The sequence below is a fragment of the Pelobates fuscus genome, chromosome 3, assembly GCF_036172605.1.
Source record: "Pelobates fuscus isolate aPelFus1 chromosome 3, aPelFus1.pri, whole genome shotgun sequence".
Lineage (NCBI taxonomy): Eukaryota > Metazoa > Chordata > Amphibia > Anura > Pelobatidae > Pelobates > Pelobates fuscus.
In genome coordinates this window covers 323,385,783-323,407,480 of record NC_086319.1, presented here as the reverse complement: position 1 = coordinate 323,407,480, position 21,698 = coordinate 323,385,783, and the positions used below count along the sequence as shown (strand labels likewise).

At 41.0% G+C, this 21,698-nt stretch overlaps 1 protein-coding gene across 2 annotated transcripts in view; it reads right to left on the bottom strand.

Moving 5' to 3' along the window:
- Positions 1–21,698, bottom strand: part of CRTC3 (CREB regulated transcription coactivator 3) — a 133,348-nt gene that overhangs the window by 27,879 nt on the left and 83,771 nt on the right. Inside the window, exons 5-7 of one of the 2 annotated variants that reach the window (XM_063448968.1) lie at positions 20,877–20,939; positions 16,052–16,164; positions 1,493–1,528 (exon numbers count right to left, since the gene is read on the bottom strand). In XM_063448968.1, coding sequence (XP_063305038.1) covers positions 1,493–1,528; positions 16,052–16,164; positions 20,877–20,939 — 212 coding nt within the window. The remainder of the gene's footprint in view (positions 1–1,492; positions 1,529–16,051; positions 16,165–20,876; positions 20,940–21,698) is intronic. The other variant, XM_063448969.1, reaches the window with a different exon arrangement.

The following is a 21,698-nucleotide window of genomic DNA, read 5'->3' as shown; positions in this document are numbered from 1 at the left end:
TCCCATGCAACAGTAAACGCACTCAGCCTTCAGATTTATAAAGGAGCATATTCTGCTGCATTGCACAGTGCATTATCCAAAGATGTACATACCAAGGTACAAATATTTTGGTCTATTCATCTTTGTTAATAAAGGGACCTGAAATTCATGTTTCTTTTTTCGATTAGCAGTTCTCATTTGGCTGTGCGAAGAGCATAAGAGAAATCTTTTGAACAAATAAACAATTAAATTTCTAAACTTAACCAAAAAAGTAACCTGCACACTATCTTAAAAGGATTCTGTATTGTTAGGAATAGAAATATGTATTCCTAACACTACAGTGCCCCCCTTTCCTGCACATAAATGGTTATAAAAAAAAAAAAACGTTATTTACTCACATAATTCCTGTACCTTGGTTCCTTGGTGTTGAGTCGGCGCTCCGCCTCCCCATAAATCATCCAATGGGGAGACCTAATGCACATGTGAGGAGAGTGATGCAAGCACATTAGGCACTCCTCATAGGAAAGCATTGCTTCAATACTTTTCTATGGGTATTTAACCAAAGCTGGATGTTGTCATGAGAACGTCCAGCATCAGCTAAACGACCCAGAGTCCGGTAAACAGCCACTAGAGGCAGTCTTATTACTGCAATGTAAACATTGCGTTTCTCAAAAACTGCAATGTTCTACATTGCAGGACTAAGGGGGGCAGGGACACTATAGGCAACCAGACCACTTCAATGACATGGTTAGTGTCCCTTTATATACCTGTGCACATTAAAATAACAGGTTTGTAGAATGATCATTAACGTGTAAGTTTACCTACTGCAATGAATTCACCAAGAGTAGTGAGAGTTTAAGTGATTATTTGTGTTATTTGCTTTTGTATTGCGGTGCTGTTACATTGCTGCCACTCACCCCATTAGTACCCTATCATGTTAATAAGTGTGTAGTGGGGTTCAAAGGAATACCTATTTTTGATTCAGAGTTGTAACCCTTGAACTAAATTGAATTGTTAGTGTAGGAATCATCAAACATCAAAAAATGTTTGTCTTGACATGGTAGGTGAGATTACACTAATATAGATTCTGAATGGCAAGCAGGTAAGCTTTTTGGGCTCTATTTATATATTTGGCTTGATGAATACCATAGCAATTCATGCTTCCCGAGAGTAGTAGGACCACAGGAATTCATTTTTTAAATCTGTATATTTGCTGACAAGTTTGATCTATACCATTACTGTAATTAACAATGTAACTCAATGAAAGTCTAGTACCTGTTTTTAAATATATATCACCTAACCTGTGTGTGAATTTTAATGTGATTTTTTTTCAGTAAGGGTGTGAAAGAAAAGAACAAAGAACCCCCACCCCAAAAAACAAAACAAAAAAACACACACACACACGATTGTGGAAATAAGTCCATTATGGCTGTGTAACAGATGATCTCTCCTTTTTGAATAAAGAACAGTGTAAGATGATAAGGTCACAAAACAAAGAACACACAGATTATACCTTCATAGTTGTCAAGTTCACTGTCCTGTAAACTTGCTGAAAAGAGAAGATAAGAATGCAGATTATTATGTGACTACAAGAAAAAAAGCCGGGTTTTTTTTTTTTTTTAGATACATTTATAAAAATTATAAATAAATATAAGCAAACATGTAATTTATCTCATGCACACACAAGTTAATGTACATTTTTCATGCTCCCAACCAACAAGCTTATTCCAAACTTTACTAATGCTTTATTTTTTCCAAGGGGGAAAAGTAGGTCATACATGGAATACAATGCGTTACATGCAGTAATAGTAGCAAATGTGATACAGCAATAATTTAGATGTCAATTATACTTGTGCCTTGTAGCCAGTAAAGAGAAGGCATGAGAGCGGATGTGCTATCAAGAGGAAAAAGAAAATGTCAATGGTCTGGCAGCTGCAGTAGATATGAAAAAAAGGCTATAGTTTTCTTCAAGGTGCATCAAATTTTGTCACTTGTAAAGCCAGAGGAAGGGGGAAAGGGGAATGTCCTTCCAAAAGCAAGCATTGCCCAGACAAAATAAAAATAAAGCAGTCTTTTCACATATTTCAGGATTCTGATTTGATTTATATATGTGCAAACATCTCAATGATCTGGTTCAAACAAGTTCCTAAAAAGTGTATTAATCAGAATATTTAAGACTATAAGAACTAAACAGCAACAAATTCACACCAAGACTGCAGGTGTAAGTAGGGCTTAAAGAATGATTAATATTGTTGTGATTATAGTACCAGTAGTGCCCTGACAAACCCCCTATTTATGTAGTAAAACCATTTTAGAATGGTTTGACTTGCAGGGCCGGATTAACATAGGGGCTGATGGAGCTGCAGCTCCAGGCCCAGGTCCATGGAATAGGCCCATTGTGTAAAAAAAAAAAAAAAAATTAACTTTTTTTTTTACAGACTACTCTTAGGTTTACCACCTGACTGGTATTTTAAGGCACAGCTGGTATTGGAGGCTGCCTGGCCATGACAGTACTGCAGCAATACCAGCAATAAAAATGCAAATATTTTTCTCCGTATAAACTGAGATTATTCTGCAATACCAGCACCGGCCAGTAGGGGTCACTGTGTGTGAATAGAGACAGGGATAGGAAGTTACAGCATCTCCCTGCCTCTCTCTACTCACTGATCCGCGGGGGAGCAGCTACACAGCAGAGTCCAGACAGCAGCTCCCAGCCTGCATAGACAGACTACAGCTCAGGGATGTGAAGGATGGGGGGAAAGGCAGCAGGGAGACATGAGGACACATGTCTCTCAGTGTCCCCATGTCCCCCAGTGTCCCCATTACTCCCAGCCAGTGTCTCAGTGTCCCCATGTCTCCCAGTGTCCCTATGTCTCCCAGCCAGTGTCTCAGTATCCCCATGTCTCTGTGTCCTTAGTGTCCCCATGTCTCCCAGTGTCCCCAAATGTCTCAGTGTCCCCATGTCTCCCAGGTCTCTGTCCACAAGCGCCCCATGTCTCCCAGTGTCCCCAAATGTCTCAGTGTCCCCATGTCTCCCAGGTCTCTGTCCACAAGCGCCCCATGTCTCCCAGTGTCCCCAAATGTCTCAGTGTCCCCATGTCTATGTCCACAAGTGCACCATGCCTCCCAGCCAGTGTCCCTAGTGTCTGTGTCCCTATGTCTTTCAGTGTCCCTAGTGTCTTAGTTTCCCCAAATGTCTATGCCACCATGGCTCCCAGTGTCCCCTAGTCTCCCAGTATATGTGTCCCCATGTCTCTCAATGTCCTCATGTCTCCCAGTGTCCCCATGACTCCCAGCCAGTGTCCCCATGTCTCCCAGTGTCCCTATGTTTCCCAGCCAGTGTCCCTAGTGTCTGTGTTCCCATGTCCCCCAGTGTCCCCAAATGTCTCAGTGTCCCCATGTCTATGTCCACAAGTGCCCCATGTCCCCCAGTGTCCGTGTCCCCATGTCTATGTCCACAAGTGCCCCATGTCTCCCAGTGTCCCCAAATGTCTGTGTACCCATGTCTCTCAATGTCCCCATGTCTCTCAATGTCCCCATGTCTCTCAATGTCCCCATGACTCCCAGCTAGTGTCTCAGTGTCCCCATGGCTCCCAGTGTCCCTATGTCTCCCAGCCAGTGTCCCTACTGTCTCAGTGTCCCCATGTCTCCCAGTGTCTGTGTCCCCATGTCTGTGTCCTTAGTGTCCCCATATGTCTCAGTGTCCCCATGCCTCCCAGTGTCCCCATGTATATGTCCACAAGTGCCCCATGTCTCCCAGTGTCCCCATGTGTCTGTGTCCCCATGCCTCCCAGCCAGTGTCCATTGTGTCTGTGTCCCCATGTCTCCTAGTGTCTGTGTCCCCATTTCTGTGTCCCTAGTGTCTGTCTCCTCATTTCTCCCAGTGTCCCCAAATGTCTGTGTCCTCATGTCTCCCAGTGTGCCCATGTCTGTATTCACAAATGCCCCCATGTCTCCCCGTGCCCCCATGTCTCTCAGTGTCCCCTAGTATTCTAGTGACACGGGACACACTGAGACATGGGGACACTGGGAGAAATGGGGACACAGACACTGAGAGACTAGGGGACTGGGCGACATGGGGGCATTGACACTGTGATACATAGGGACACTGATGCCAGGCTGGCCTTCCAATTCTTTGGACAGACATGCCCCCTTTTTGGGGATGTTCGCCCTTTTGGCAGTTCTGGTCACGTGATTCGCGTCAGTGGTGCACCCTTTTACCCCGCCCATGGACACTGCTGTTATGGGGTATGGATTTACTTGAAAGATGAAAGCATTAATTAGATAAAGAGATTAGCATACAGTATGTGTTTTCTTATAGCTGCATCCTTTGAGTTTTCCTCCAACACCAACTCCATCAGATACAGGACGCTTGCGAGGTATGACTGTTTTAGTGTTTTTGGGCGATAAGATTCTGTAATTAGGCCCCATCATAATTGTCAGCACCAGGCCCGCTGGGCTCTTAATCTGGCCCTGTTGACTTGTTATATTGGGTCTGCAGAGCACCTCTCACTATATCCTTAAAAAGTAGTGGAGGCGGGGAAAAGTGCCAACAGACCCCCAAGTAAAGAGTCAAATTGTTCTAAAATGATTTGATTTCTTACATTGGGTTTCTGGACAGGGCAGTGCTGGCACCATTAGGACCACAGAGTCCTGTAGTGTTTATGGTACTTGGAGTGTCACTTTAGCCAGCCTCGGGCAGTGGCTGTAACATAATTTTGTGTAGCTACAATGGGCTCTAACAATACATTTATAAAAGCTTTAAAATGTTCAAGATACAAGTTTATAATCAATATATATTACCACTGATCCCAATCCAAAATTCCACCTAAAATGCATTTCTTTTCAGCCATGTAAGAGACTTTATCATGTGTTTTGGTTCCAAATTCAGTAATCTAGCTGAAATTGAAATGGCATGTTCAAAGAACATAATTTGGGGAAATTATTTTGAAGTCAAGTCCAGATGTTAAAGTTAAATAAAGAAAGTGCTTTCTAGGAGGGACAAGAAGGCATATCCAAAGTTACACTCAGGTCTTAACAGTGTCCAAGTATGTACAAATGTGTTACACTTCTCCCATGAAAAGATGGAAAACATACTGAGACAGTCAGAATGAATGCAAAGTGAGGTTTGCAGCTCCTAAAGTCACCAATCCTTCTAGTAATGCATGTTGGTGGCCAAAGTGGAACTTAACCAGAAAAAGGTGCAAGAGGCATTCTCCTCTTGCTGACGTTTTCTTTATCTGTCCAAAAATTCCAGATAAATGCAAGTATTTCCTTTTGAAGGGTAAGAGTATCAGAGTAATTGAGGATACACAAAAATGTTCTATATGATTACTTTTTACAGCATGTGCATTGTGGACAAACTAGAGAGAAAGCAAGATTCAAAATTATAAAACCGATATCTATATAAATATACCGCAAATCGTAAAAAAAAAAAAAATTATGAGAAAATTGACATTAGATGAAAGAGATGATGTGGGTAAAAACTAACAAATATGACATCTCAAGAAGACCCCAGTCTGCATATGTCACCTGGCAGTGTATGTAAACCGCTGGAATTTATAGTTTACACTGAATCTACTGTACGTTTGCAGTGAATGCCAAACTTTGATAATAAGGAGGATTTACATGTTTGTATAAGGGGAATCAATGGGAGCCATCATATACAAATTAACTATAGTGTGCAGACAAGTTACGCCACTAACTATGGACGCTATTAAAAGAAGAAAAAAAAAAAAGAAATCTTTGTGGGCTGCTTGTCCTTGATCTTCATGTGGAAGAAACCTCAGAAGCTCTAATGACTGTATACAATTTGCCTCATTTATATTTGTGGTTAATGTGAATTGTTGTGTGTTACTGGATTTCTTTATTTCCTAAACATATACTCAGAATGAATTTTAATTGATTTAATACAGAAATTCAAAATTTAGGCAGATCAGCTATAGTCACACATTCTATTTTCGTCTAAAGTTTCCAATCTGACTTTCTGTTCACCACAAATTGATGTTTAGTAAATAAACCCCTCAGCAAGCCTATCTCTATGCATTTCCTAGATAATTTATTTGACTGTGTACATGTGAACCAGTTCTATGCTCAGGTAGTTAAATCAGTCAAGTTTTCATTAATAATACTATTAGAAGTATAATGGACATATGTACACAAATAAGCACCAGTGATGACAAAAGAGTTTCTGAAGCAGTTCTAAAAATACTTATACTTCATACAATGAGACAGCTATTGACTTTAATTAAAGGAACGCTAAAGCGTTATGAATACAAACTTGTATTCTTAAGGTTTTAAATACCTTTCTCCCTCAGTGCTGCTCACCCCTCTGCCCCCCATGATGTAATGGAGGAGACATGGCTTTTCCAAACAAGGTCCAATTCAATGCTCATTAAGAAGCACTAGGGACCTGATGTGCATGCGCAGCAGGCATTGTGTGTGCATTCAAGCTTCCCCATAGAAAAGCATTGAATCAAGGATTTCCTATGGGGCCTTATGTGTCACGTAACAAGAGTTTTACTGCAGCAGAGCCTACAGTGACTGTCAGATGTGTAACAGCTACTGGAGGAGTGCTATCCCTTCAAGGTAAACATTGCAGTTTATGGGAAAAAGAATAGATGGGGGCTGGCAGAACATAGTAGATACCCCCATTATCACTTAGGGCCCCTATCCACTACTAATGAGTGGGGGGCAGGAGGAAACGGTAAGCCCCATTACCCCTTATCACTTGGGCCGGTGGAGTAGTATACCTACTCACTGTTTAATAGACATGCCCCTACTTACAGCAATGTGTACTAAATAATACTGAATTTCATCCGAACACAAATGGACAAACGGAGGGTATTTGTCGGTAAATTCACCGGCGCAGATTCACACTGAACAATCACAGCAGCAGGCAAGTTTTGCTGACCAGCAGTAAGATGAAAGTAAAGCCTGACTCAACATGGCTCAGATAAAAGTAAAATTTTCTCAAACAAATCTATATACATCATTTAAAAAAAACTATACCTCCAAGTTTCATTAAATGTAATAAACGTAAAGATAACATGAGTAGTGGAAACTTAATGATAGTTTTCCTTTTAGCACATGACGATCTAGCCATCATGCAGTGCATGGCTTTATTGCATGATGGTCTACTCTATGCCATAATTAGGCATTCACTATTTCGATACTGAGGGGTCCATCTGTCCTCCGCGGTTCCACAATTGGCTTGCTGCAGTAACTTTAAAAACAGAGTGTCCTCAGCCGGGCATGTCATTTTTCCCCTTTGTCATTTTTCTGTGTGTTGGAACGGAGTTGTACTGAGTTGAACAGAGTTGCACTATACTATCTGACCTACGAAATCCTTCTGTTGATGTCAGTACTGTCACTTTAGAAGGAATCCCTTGAGAGGTGGCATAAGCACTGGTATTACAGGTAGGATTAGGTGTAGGAAAAGGGGTTAGATTATTGGTTGAATTATGGGTAGGATTATACATTGGATTCAAAATTGCATTAATAGGGACACTACAGTCAGCATAACAACTACAGCTTAATGAAGTTGTTCTGGTGAGTATAAAAAAGTTTCCTTCAGGCTTATTTCATGTAAACACTGCTTTTTTTTTTAGAGAAAAGGCTGTGTTTACATTGCCTCTAGGGACAAAAAAAAGCAGCACTGACATTCAGCGCTCCCACACTCTGCATGGAGACGCTGAATTTTCCCCATAGAGATGCATTGATTCAATGCATCTCTATGAGGAAGTCCTGATTGTCCAAAATGGCATTTGGCACGGCCCGTGCCGATTTTAGCTAATCCAATGTTAACACCATGGGAAAGCATTGGATTGGCTATAAAGCAGCCGTTTTGATAATGTCACAAAGGGGGGCGGAGCCTGCACCGGCAGACCCGCACGGCACGGGCATTAAGGTGAGTTTTAAACTTTTATAGGGGGCTAAGAGGAGGCATGCCACCTAAATGGTGGGTTAAACATGTATTTCTAACCCTATACTGTTCCTTTATGGGTTGGATTATAGACAATATTAGAGGTAGAGTTATGGGAAAAGGTATACATGTAGGGTATCACTGTACTCAAGAACAGAAGTAGAATACAAATATGGGGTGTTTGCAGTGGGACATGCATAGTCTGTGAATAAAACATATGTGGAGAAAAAAAAATAATAATTTGACCTAGGTTTCTGATAAAATGGTTAAATCAAAAAAGTGTAAAAATGCTCTTACTTACCTGTGGGATGTACTTTCTATAAGTATATACTTTTGTATAGTGATTTAGGATTCAGTGAATACTATTAAAGTTATAATCTCAGCATGCCACATTTTGCAAAGTTTTAGCTTGAAAAAACATAATTCACTCCTTGCAGTATTTGTTTTATAACTTCTCAAAATCAATCGAAATCCTAGACATATTGGCCAATTTAATAATTATTGCTAATTTCATAGTCAGGACAAAGTTGTATTTTTTAACCCTATAGCGTCCCCTGGTCCCCCACCACTTCCTCACGGCACATGAAAGGTTTAACAAAACAAAAAACAAAAAACAAAAAAAACACTTTACTCAATTACCCGATTCCAGCGCCAATGTCCCTCCACGCTGGGTAATGCTCCACCTCCTCAGACAATATCCGATGGGACCAGCGCACACATTAGGTCTTCCCTATAGAAAAGCATTGCCTCAATGTTTTCCTATGGGGTTTTCTCTGACAGCCACTAAAGGAAGTCTTAGTACTGCAATGTAAACATTGCAGTTTCAAAAAAAAAAAAAACTACAAAGTTTTACATTGCAGGACTAAATGGGACAGGGACACTGTACCAAGGCCACTTCACAGAGATTAAGTGGTCTGGGTGCCTATAGTGTGCCTTTAAAATAAGCTTGTTCAGTACTATTGATGGCTGAGCTGTGTACATACATTCGATGAGGAAGACTTTCTGGCATGAGCTTTGTGGCTAAGAAGGCAGGCTTATGCTGTAGTATTCTGCAAACCATGTATTTTCTTTATTTGTGCTAAAACTATAAATATGTGAGCGCGCAAAAAAAATCTAGCATATTAATAAATTAAAAACCTAAGAATACATTAAAGTTGCATTAGTGTTCCTTTGAGAAACAGCACTGTATATACCTGGAAAAGTTAATTTAATAAGTCATCAAGAAATTGTGGTTATGTGGGCCTGTTCAGTTTTAAAAAAGTGTCTATTTACCTAAATCAGCTTAAAGACAAATTACCAGCAGATTACAATTTTCATCAATCCACTTCACAATAAATCTAGCAATAATTAGCAAGGTAACTAGTTTAAAGAAGGTATATAAAGCTGTTAACAGCATGTGAAGCCTGGACCCAATTAGAAAATTACAACCTGATATTTCAAAAGAAAAGCCGATTAACTTCCAGGATTAAGTCCTGCAGCTAAAAGGAGTGTTTTTGGGTGCCACTTGGTTTTCAAAACATTTTATAGCATGTGCTACACAAACATGACATGTAAATAAATCTCCACCTTATAAATCTGTAATATACAACTATCCAAACTCTGGACGCCAATAGCAACGAAAGGTTAAACGTGTTGGCGGTGGGTTAGCTTAGCACCAACTATGCATAGCTGATTTGCCAACTTTCTAGTGTGCTTTAGTATATGTTGACCATAGCCACCTCACTATATTCAAATATCAGACATTTACTTTTGTTTGGCGTCTGCCCATACCCAATGCTATATGTGTGGTAGCTAGCCAGTGGCAAAATCTCTGCAAAACCAAGCACAAGACCTTTTCTTTATCGTGTACTTGTTGGAAAGAAAATTTAAAGGGAAACTATAGTGCCAGGAAAACAAACTAGTTTATTTGGCACTACAGCTTCCCCTCTGTCAAGCATCCCCCTCCTCCCCGTGTTTTTCTACATTGTGTTTTTCCACAATGTTCTACAAATACTGCACAATTAACACAAAAAATAATTATTCTCTTTGAATATCTAATTTTGCAGCACATTCCTGAACTTTTAATTGCTTTCAGTGTCATCCATCCCAACAAGAAATTAAAGGGACACTATAGTCACCAAAACAACTACAGTTTATTGTATTTGTTCTGGTGAGTGTAATCATTCCCTTCAGCCCTTTTGCTGTAAACACTGCCATTCAGTGTCTCCACCCTCAGCATGGAGACACTGAACTTTCCCCATAGAGATGCATTGATTCACTGCCTTTCTATGATGAGATGCGGATTGTCCAGGGCTGTGTTTGGCTTGTGCTGGCTCTGCCCAAGTATTTTAGGGCCCTGTCTCTCCAGTTAAATTAATAATCCTGTTTGAGGGGGTTACTACTTCTGTTGGTCAATGAGGTTGGGCAGCAAAACCTTGGGGTTCGCAAGGAATAGCAGAATATCATATGTGAATAGAGCCAAAGATTGCTCTCCTCGGGGTGATGGAAGTCCTATGATATGAGGGTGTGCTTTGAATGGTTGCACCAGCAGTTCCAAGGTTAGGATAAATAGGACAGACAAAGGGCAGCCCTGGCCTGTTCCAGTGTTGAATGGATAGAACATGAAGCCTGAACTGATGATTCTTGCTGACTGTTGCGAGTAAATGGCCTTGATTAGGAAACCAGGGCCATGCCCTGCATGTATTTCCAGTAAAGGTGGTCAAACGCCTTTTCTGCACCTAATGCTAAGAGCACTCCCGGGACTTTAGTAGACCCACCACTTTTTCCTATGTGCAACTGCTTTTATGAGTATCCCTCACAAAACTGCCTTGTGTGCTAACCAGACTGTTGGGGAGGGAGTGGTGTCGGTTTGGTTTGAATGGAAGAAGTCCATAAGAGCCTGATCTTCTGCTATCGTCTAATCTTCTAGTAAAGACTTGTTAAGTCTCCAGGGGAGTAAAAAGTGTAATCCCGGGTGGCCAGATACTTAGCCCGCCAGTTGTCATAAGTCAATTATTTTTTCAACAAGGATGTTACCTTGCGGCTCAAGATTACGGTTTTCTTCGCCATTGGGCCCGTGTGGGCTTGTTACACATCCAGGAGAGAGTCTAGAGTTAAAGTCGCCACACAGGAACAATTTTTTAAATTGGGAATAAAGACATTTGCAATGGTCAGCTGTAAATTGTTGAAGGTATCACTAGTGTTCTCCTTCTCAGAATAGTGTTTATCCAACTGGAAGGCCCAGTCCCTATGTATTACAATGGACACACCCTTTGATTTCGTAGTAGAGTAAGTGTGGAATGCATGGGGGTATTGCTGGGAACTAAACTGTGGTGGGTTGCGTCTGCCGAAACGGGCCTTCACCTGGCAAGCTATGACTGGGCTTGTTTTGTGGCGTTCCCCTAGAGCCACCTTCCTCTCGTGTGGCGAGTTGAGACCCTTTACATTAAGGCTCATGACCTCAAAGGACCACGCTAGTTTGAGTCATAGGTAAAATCAGCTGTGTTCTGCTTAGTTATCACGCTCTGCTTTACCCTATGTTAGCATGGTTGAGTCAGCAATATTCCTTTGGCTACCCCTAATATAAGTATTCAGTTATAATTCTCATATCGGATGTAGAAATGTGGAGAAGCTGGTGAATAACAAGTCTAACATCATACATAAACCGGTAAACTGTGCATTTAAGACCATACTAAACACACATTATGTAAACATCAACCTTCGATATTCAATGTTTACCAGCAAACCATAGGGAGCCTACTTCTGGGCTCAGGTGTCTGATGTAGTGAAAACAGTCCAGCTTGTCAAAACCTGTGGACGTTGGGAATGAGCAAAAGCAGTGTCCTCTTCAACTAGAGGTGTATAATGAAAAACTCCAAGAACACGACCGTATGAGCCTTTTGGTTTGTAGGCATCAAGTTGTGAGACCATGTCTTCTACATTCCTGTGATAGCCTTGTTGTGGAGGTTGCCTGTTTTCGCCAGATATCGGATCACATTGGTAGGTTTCACTCCTTCAGAGCTGTCTTGCCATCCTTTGGCAATGCAACGGCCTTCAGAGAGCCACTGCGCCAGATGGCTTTAAAAGCTTTGTGGAGAAGCCCTAACAGTAAGCAATTTTATGATGGCACAGGGTCTTGGTGATGCAGAAGAATTCACAATGCTATGGTGGCGGTCAAAAGGTTCATGAATAATTAGATCTTGTTAAATGGGTTGTGAGTGAGTAGGGTGAATACTCTCTGAACTATGCTGTTATACTCCAGTGTCTGCTGGGATTGTAGTATCAAGCTCTATGGTTGCAGAGCTACCGTCATGTGTCCTCTCTTGTGTACAGCTAGCCACCATTAAGATGCTCTTCTAAAGGTGACATTGTGATCCAAACAAATATGGATAACACAAACAAAAACTAAATATAATAAAACATGAACATTTCGCCTCTTTACTCGAAGCAAAAGTTAAAAGGAATGTTTATATCTGAATATGTAGGTCTCAATGGACCTATGAGGAGGCTGCACTGAAGAGATCTCAAATGCACCAAAATAGCACTCGTGCCTCAAGGCAACCTCAGTAAAATGGTCTGTACCAGTATTCACCAAGATGGCAGGTGCCACTCCATAATGGTAGAAGTAATCCATGTACAAAAACACAGACATTACACAATCTTAAAGGGACACTCCAGGCACCCAGACCACTTCTGCTCATTGGAGTGGTCTGGGTGCCAACTCCCACTACCCTTAACCCTGCAAGTGTAATTATTGCAGTTTTATTAAAACTGCAATAATTACCTTGCAGGGTTAAGTCCTCCCCTAGTGGCTGTCTATTAGACAGCCACTAGAGGGAACTTCCTGGTTTCTAGCACAGGTTTTCTGTGCTAGAGCGTTGCTGGACGTCCTCACGCTGTGTGAGGACCTCCAGCGTCGCTCTATTCCCCATAGGGAAGCATTGAAATTCATTTTCAATGCTTTCCTATGGGGTGCGCTAATGCGCATGCGCGGCATTGCCGCGCATGCGCATTAGGTCTCCTCGGCCGGCGGGCGAGATCAGTCTCGCCCACCGGCCGACATAAGCAGAAGGAGGAGCGGTGGGGGAGGAGGAAGCAGCGACGTGGGACCTGTCGCTGCCTCTGGTAAGCCACTGAAGGGGTTTTCACCCCTTCAGTAACCGGGGATTGGGGGGTGGGAGGGAGAGGGACCCTCCAGTGCCAGGAAAACGGATCGTTTTCCTGGCACTGGAGTTTCCCTTTAATTCTACCACCACTCCAGTCAGAACACAGGGCTATTAAGGTAGATGAGCTAAGTTACCACAATTGCATACTTGTCTAAGCAAAGGTTTCTGGTCATAAAGGGTTGTGAGCCAATTACTCTATAATCAAATAATAAACAAGGAACATATCAAGGTGAAAATTACTTCAGAAAATAAAATCAATAGAGAAGACTTCCAGACAAAACACGCAGAGGTGCCTCAGGAGCAGGGTGTTGGTGCATGTCACCAGGGTATTCTTGATACATACTCCAGTTGCCTCGGGGGCAAGTCTCCAAAAAAAACGAATCAAGCTATGCTAAAAACTTTCAGTCATCCTGCTCACAGCACTTTGCTGTTTATCAAGGAAAATGGGTGCCAGCCGCTAGGCAGCACATATCGAGAGAGAAACAGACACACACAAAAACACACCTTTAGGGCTTTAACTTTTTTAAATAATCTTATAAAGTTGGAGACATAATGATTACCTCTTCAAACAGGAAAACCTTTTGGTCCTCAATCAACTGCTTTATAGAGTGTAACAAGTGTCACTCTGGAAGGTGTCAGCAGACAATTGTAACATATAAAAGAACATTCAGCACTTTAAAAAAAAAAAAATACAAAAAAAAAAACCATTTATGCTTGCAGCATGACCTGACCTCTGGTGGTTATATGGGTCTGCTATGCAAATGGGCTGTAATACTGTAATACACTATTAAAGAAACCTTAAAAATTGCCAACTGCGGCATTTCTACTTTCTCAATAAAGGGGAAAAAAATAAATTTCACATTGATAATCGTGTGATACAGTTTTTGGCGGGTCATACGCACATCATGCGTATGACAGAAGTGAACGCCTTTACATTACACAAAACATGTTGATAGTTTTTCTTTAAGATGCTTCCAGAGCTGTGTAAGCAGTAACATGATATACATATAAGTGTATACACAAAATAAAAACGACAAAATGGCACAGGCAGAGGTAGAAAAATGTTTTGCAAAACAAAAGGTTGAAAAACTTTGTTTGGAATGTTAGTGGAAGCAAAGCAGTTTGATCAAGCATTTTCTTGCTTGTGCAGAATTCAAAGTGAACACTAGAGGGAGAGAGTGAGAAGAGTGGTGGTCATTCTACTAAACAAAGTAGGCAGAGCATATGAGCACAAGCAATTAGATTTTCACTCTCCAAATTACAACACAACGGGAACACAGTCCACACATATGCATTATATGTAATGTAAGTCACTCACAGGCCATTATTATACAGAACAACTGAGGCTACGCTAACTAGGCTCTGCTTACAGCAGAGTTGGATAATTTTTCAAACTGGCTATATTTGCCCACAAGTTTGGAGTTTAAAGACCAGCTAATGGCACTAAAAAATTATATGGACACTCTAAGCAATGCATAACCCTTAAGGAGAACTGTAGCAGTGTTGAGTTGCTAAACCTCATCAATATCAAAAGAGAGTATAAATGTTTTTATTTGCATGTATTATGCAGTATGAAATTAGTCCATAAAGCATCTCTCATCTTCATTTACATTCTAGTTATGATTACCAGCCTCTAGGCTAGAATAACAGATTTCTCTGCCAGAAACCACTAGTGACTGATGTAATGCCTGTAAAGTTGCTGAAAATGTAAACTCACCTATGTTTTCAAACAGTACAGGAAGTTTCAATGGGCGATATCATTTATATAGTCAGGGAGGGGGAGGGTTGATTGGACTCTATGATTTCCTTGTTAGCATTATATTACCAGTCCAACGATTGATAAAGATTGCTACAGCAGTTTTAAATACCTTTATATATGATTTTACTGTATGTGAGCATTATATGGAAAACAGACATTTTTATACTTTTTACATTCTGTTGCCATTTTTAGTAAATTACTGCCTTCAGGACCTGTGCAAATACCTATAAGCTAGGTAATTGACAATTTTCATTTTAATCACATCTATGGTTGCATTTATACCATTTGACCCTGTGTGAAGTTGTGCAAAATAAGGGACTCTGTATAAACAAATAAGTGAAAACAAAAATGTGTAGACTTACATAATTTACATTTGTCTGCATAGCCATCCAGACACAACATCGCTGTGTTTGGATATGTTTAAATACTAGCTATGCATCTCTTGCATTAAAGGGAAACTCCAGTGCCAGGAAAACAAAAAAAGACCACTAAAGTCACCCAAAGCCACTTGATCTCAATGAGTGCAGTGGTCTTTTATGTTTAACCCTGTAATTAAAAACATTTAACACTGCAATAATTTTTTTATTTTTTTTTTTAGAAACTGCAAGGTTTATGTTAAGTCCAGCCACTAGAGGCGCATCTACAGCACTGACCGCATAAAACTTGTGACACTGAATTCCCCAAAGGAATACATTGATGCAATGCTTTTCTATGGGGAAGTTTGGATATGTAGCACTCACTGCACATGCGCATCAGGTCCCTATTGGATTGGACTATCATGAAGGAGGCCACAAAAGTAAACACTGCTAAGGGAGCCATGGCACTGGGAAAATGCAAGAAAAAACCTGAAAAAGTTCGTTTTTTTTTCCTGGCCTAGTCATACAAATTGTGATTGGTGTATCTTAACTGAGTACTCTATGGAGATCCAGGGGGTATTTCAGTGCCCTTCTAAGACTGAGATAAATAAACACTATGTCATGATGTTTAAAAAAATAAAAAAGGAAAACAAAAAAGGAAACTTTTGTTCTGTTAGAAGCTACTTTGTTACGGATTTGTTAGCAATAGCAAGAATTCCAAGATTGCGTGCTTGTCTAAGCAGGGAATACTTTGTCTCTGTCAATATTATTTTGTGTGTCACTTACTTGTTGTCGAATATCCCCATTCAATTGCTGTGGAAAATGTTGGCACTGTAGAAGGGCTAATAATAATTTGAGGAGTATTACATTTTTAAATAAGCAATCTTACTGTTTCGTTGTGGAGGTCTGGGGAACCGCACTGCAGACTGATTTCCTCCCACAAATGGATCCTGGGATTTATTACTTGAGGCGCTGGTGTGAAGGGCGGAATCAGAATTTGTTCTGAGGGAAAACAACAACATATTCACTAAATCACAGATCTCAGGTTTTAGCATTTTGAAGACAATTGGTCAGTGATTAAATTAAATTGAATGGTCATTTAGTGAATTTGAAATTAGAAAATCGATTCATAAAATCTACATAGCAACACATAAAATGAAGCCACGATCGAAGTTTTATTTAATCATACTTCCATTAGTCTATATCCAGTCTTGATTAGAATTTCTATTTTGATTCTCATTGCTACATGTGCCATTTTTGAATGCACAATTGTACTATGTAAAAGTTAGAATATGTGGTGAATTTGACCGTAGTCTCAATAAGTCCAGCCTTAATGATGAGACTTAACAAATATTCTGAAAAGGACCAGATATTGTTTATATAAAATATGTAAACTTCATAGATATATCAGCTACTCACAGAAACCAGCTTTTCTAAAGAGAACAACAAAATAGTAATACATACACCAAAAACTACAAACACTTATTATATACAAATAAACTACCGTATATACTAGAGTATAAGCAGAGTTTTTCAGCCCATTTTTTGGGCTGAAAAACCCCAACTCGGCTTATACTCGAGTCAGAGTCTGTATTATGGCAATTTACATTGCCATAATACAGACTGGGGGGAGAGGGGGGCTGGCAGAGCTGTACTTACCTTTCCTGCAGCTCCTGTCAGCTCTCTCCTCCTCTGCGCCGTCCGGTCAGGACCTCGGTCAGCTCCCAGTGTAAGTCTCGCGAGAGCCGCGGCTCTCGCGAGACTTACAATGTGAGCTGACAGAAGAGCAGAACGGACGGCGCAGAGGAGGAGAAAGCTGACAGGAGCTGCAGGAAAGGTAAGTACAGCTCTGCCAGCCCCCCTCTCCCCCCCACTGAACTGCCACTGGACCACCAGGGAAGGAGAGCCCCCCTCCCTGCCATATATCAAGCAGGGAGGGGGGACGAAAAAAAAAAACATATAAATAAAATAAGAAGAAATAAATAATAATTAAAAAAAATTAATAACAACAAAAAAAAAGGGGGTATAAGGACCATTATGGGGGGGGGGGGGGTATAAGGACCACTATGGGAGGGGGGGGTATAAGGGGAGGGTGGGGGTGGGTTAAGGACCACTATGGGAGGGAGGGGGGTATAAGGACCACTATGGGAGGGAGGGGGGGGGATAAGGACCACTATGGGAGGGAGGGGGGGGATAAGGACCACTATGGGAGGGAGGGGGGGGATAAGGACCACAATGGGAGGGAGGGGGGGATAAGGACCACTATGGGAGGGAGGGGGGGATAAGGACCACTATGGGAGGGAGGGGGGATAAGGACCACTATGGGAGGGAGGGGGGATAAGGACCACTATGGGAGGGAGGGGGGGATAAGGACCACTATGGGAGGGAGGGGGGGATAAGGACCACTATGGGAGGGAGGGGGGTATAAGGACCACTATGGGAGGGAGGGGGGTATAAGGACCACTATGGGGGGGGGGGGGTATAAGGACCACTATGGGAGGGTGGGGGTGGGTTAAGGACCACTATGGGAGGGAGGGGGGTATAAGGACCACTATGGGAGGGAGGGGGGGTATAAGGACCACTATGGGAGGGAGGGGGGGGATAAGGACCACTATGGGAGGGAGGGGGGGATAAGGACCACTATGGGAGGGAGGGGGGGATAAGGACCACTATGGGAGGGAGGGGGGGATAAGGACCACTATGGGAGGGAGGGGGGGGATAAGGACCACTATGGGAGGGAGGGGGGGATAAGGACCACTATGGGAGGGAGGGGGTGGGATAAGGACCACTATGGGAGGGAGGGGGGGTATAAGGACCACTATGGGAGGGAGGGGGGTATATGGACCACTCTGGGAGGGATGGGGGGGATAAGGAACACTATGGGAGGGAGAAGGGGGATAAGGACCACTATGAGAGGGAGGGGGTGGGATAAGGACCACTATGGGAGGGGAGGGGGAAGTAAGGACCACTAGGGGAGGGGAGGGTAAGGACCACTAGGGGAGGGGTGAGTCAGGACCACTGGGGGGGGGGGGGGTGAAGGAACACGGGGGTGGGGAGGTAAGGACCACTGAGGGAGGAGGAGGGGAAGTCAGGACATATGGGGGGGGGAGGGGGCGGCAAAAAATTTTTTGCCTACGGCGGCAAATATCCTTGCACCGGCCCTGCACACACTGCATTCACACACTGCATTCATACACACACACACTGCATTCATACACACACACGCTGCATTCATGCACACACACGCTGCATTCATGCACACACACGCTGCATTCATGCACACACACGCTGCACTCATACACACACGCTGCACTCATACACACACGCTGCACTCATACACACACATACGCACACACTGCATTCATTATACACACACTGTAAATAAATATTCAATTAATATATTTTTTTTAGGATCTAATTTTATTTAGAAATTTACCAGTAGCTGCTGCATTTCCCACCCTAGTCTTATACTCGAGTCAATAAGTTTTCCCAGTTTTTTGGGATAAAATTAGGGGCCTCGGCTTATATTCGGGTCGGCTTATACTCGAGTATATACGGTAATTGCTAAATACCGGTAATTATATTTTTCCCACAAAAGAAATTATTATAAACAAACAAAATCATAAATAAGAATAAATAAAACTCAAGAAGTGGATTCGGAAAATGACAAACCAACAAATTGCAGTATGGTTTTATAAACATAAAATAACTTGACTCTTTAAAAATGAAATATTTAGCAATCATTGTAGTAATTTTGCCTTGCAGTGCCTAGTGCTGTAATAAACTTAACTGAAATAAGTAAGTGAAAAAAAAAAAAAATTCTCCTTTCTGTAGAACATGTCCGTTTTGATAATGAAAATAGATTTTTGGGCAGTGGTCCCACAACATTCCCTGGAAGCTTCAGCCAGCAGGACCTTGGTCAGAATTTTGCTTGACTGTGACCACGTGAACAGTCAGTCAACCACTTTTTTTGTTTTTTTGTTTGTTTTGTTGATGGCAAAACAAGCTCTGGGAAAACAATTTCTCACAGAAACTAACAGAGCTGAAAGAATTTAACTTTTGCATGGTTGAAATACATGCACAAAAATGTATGTAATAATAAAGACACTTTGAACAAGAGGCATTGTATAAAAGGGGATTGCACAAAAAAATAATAAACAAACATGTCAAGTACTACCAACAAAGATTTAACATAAATCTTAATAAATATTAAGTAATTTTTTTACTTGTCTTTATAGACATTTTTCATTTAAATGTGAGAATTCAGAAAAGCGAATTCTGTATCAAATTACATGCTAAAAAATATGCTCACATATTATTGACTAGGCTGAAAATTTTAATTATTTTAATTACTACTGTTGCTATAAAATTAAACAAATAAATAAATCAAAGGGCAATTAAACATTTTTATTTTTTTTAGAATCTGGTTAACGCCAGACTGCCTTGGAATTACACAAGCGTTAACAAGAATGAAGTGACATGTCAAAGGCACCTGTATTCTGACTGATTTATCAGATTTTAAAGGAATCTTCAAAAAGCTCATAAAACTATAATTAGTATTTTGCTTTAAATGCCATGTGATTTAATCAGAAACACTTTCTAGGGCTTCATAAATCCTAGGAAGCTTGCTAGTCACAGCTTCTGGAATTTTCCAGCTGACACAATATTTACATAATTTTTACATAAGCTCCTTACGGATGCAATTACTACTAAAATGGGCTGATTTTTCTGTGACTGTCTGCCACAAGTCATTAATAACAATTTATCTATGAGGCAGACTATCAGAATTACTATACTACAGATCAGACACACAAATATATTTTTGAGGGACTTTATATTTCTCACATTTATTGTGTGAATGATTTAGAATTTCTTTTAAAGGGACACTATAGTCACCAGAACAACTACAGCTTATTGAATTTGTTTTGGTAAGTAGAAGCCTTCAGTATTTTTGCCGTAAACACAGTCTCTTCAGAGAAAATGCAGTGTTTATATTACAGCCTAGTGATAACTTCACTGGCCACTCCTCAGATAGCTGTTAGAGATCCTTCCTGGGTCATGGCTGCCTAAAATGCATCCAAACATTCAGTGTCTCCTCCCTCTGCATGCAGACACTGAACTTTCCTCATAGAGATTCATTGATTCAATTCATCTCTATGAGGAGATAGTGATTGGCCAGGGCTGTGTTTGAATCATGCTGGCTCTGCCCCTGATCTGCCTCCTTGTCAGTCTCAGCCAATCCTATGGGGAAGCATTGTGATTGGATCAGGCTACCACTTCTACTGAAGTCAGCAGGCAGTGGGCAGGTCTAAAGGAAACAGAGCCAGAGCTAGCAGCTCCATACTTGAATACAAGTAAGATTTACATTTTTTAGGGAGGCATGGGGAGGGGGAGGGCAGGGTGGCTCGATGGTGGGTTTTAACTCTATAGGGTCAGGAATACATGTTTGTGTTCCTGACCCTATAGTGCTACTTTAAACTTTGTCAACTTACTTTCAAAGTACTAGAAAGGATACATTGGTCCCGTTTGAAGGTTCTCATAAGAAGCAAACATTACAGCTCAGTAATTGTAAATCAGCTCAGGAATCATATGCCACAATGGGTTTAATTACATTTGATTACACATTGAATTCAACCATATTACAAGTCTAAATTACACACGAGCTTGGCCTGCAAATTTCATAAAGAACTAAGCCATAGGTAGAAATTGTTCACCTGTTGAGAGCAGACAAAAGTCTAAATCCTGGTCGTTTCTCTTCATTCCAGGGAACCTGCTGCCTTCAGAGACAGAAGAAGTAAGGAGGGAGGAAAAGGAAAAAGGAATAATGTTTGACATCAGTGGTACTCCCAAGTAAAAAAAAAATAATCACATAATGATGGTCGCATGTAGTCTTCTGGCAAGAAACAGCACCAGAATGAAAAAAAGGGGGGTTAATGAAGTGCGGCGGGGAAAAAGAGAAATTAACTGGAAGATCAGGATGGTTTAGTCCAATAAAAATCTTGTTATTTGATTTTTAGGTCAAGAAATAGTTTGCAAAGAATGATGGCATAAGACATTTTAAGATCTTACAATGGTGTCTGCATTGTGAGCTGTGAAATGCTGAGAAGCTGAGACAAGTTTAGCAGGTTTTACTATTCACAAAGGTTTTAGTTAAAGAGCAGAAATCAGTCAAAGATAAATTAGTGGAAGCAAAATAGTTTCTGTTCCCACAGAAGTGGGTTACAAAAAAAAAAAAGAAAAAGAAAAAAAGGCTTAGAAAGCCTGCCGAAAGAAAACCAGAACTATTAACAATGAATTAACACTCAACATAATCTACACCTTAATAATACATGTCAATGATTATGATACAGTACTTCACAAATGCAAAATGTATTGGCACAAATTACTTGCTTGCATTGAGGCAACAGCTACATGTGCAACACCAAACCTAAAATTCAATTACTAAATGCTAATTATATAAGTCAACATTCTTGATGCTCTTGCCATTTGTGGAATATAAACATATTCACAGAACTTTCAAAGAATTCATTTCGATG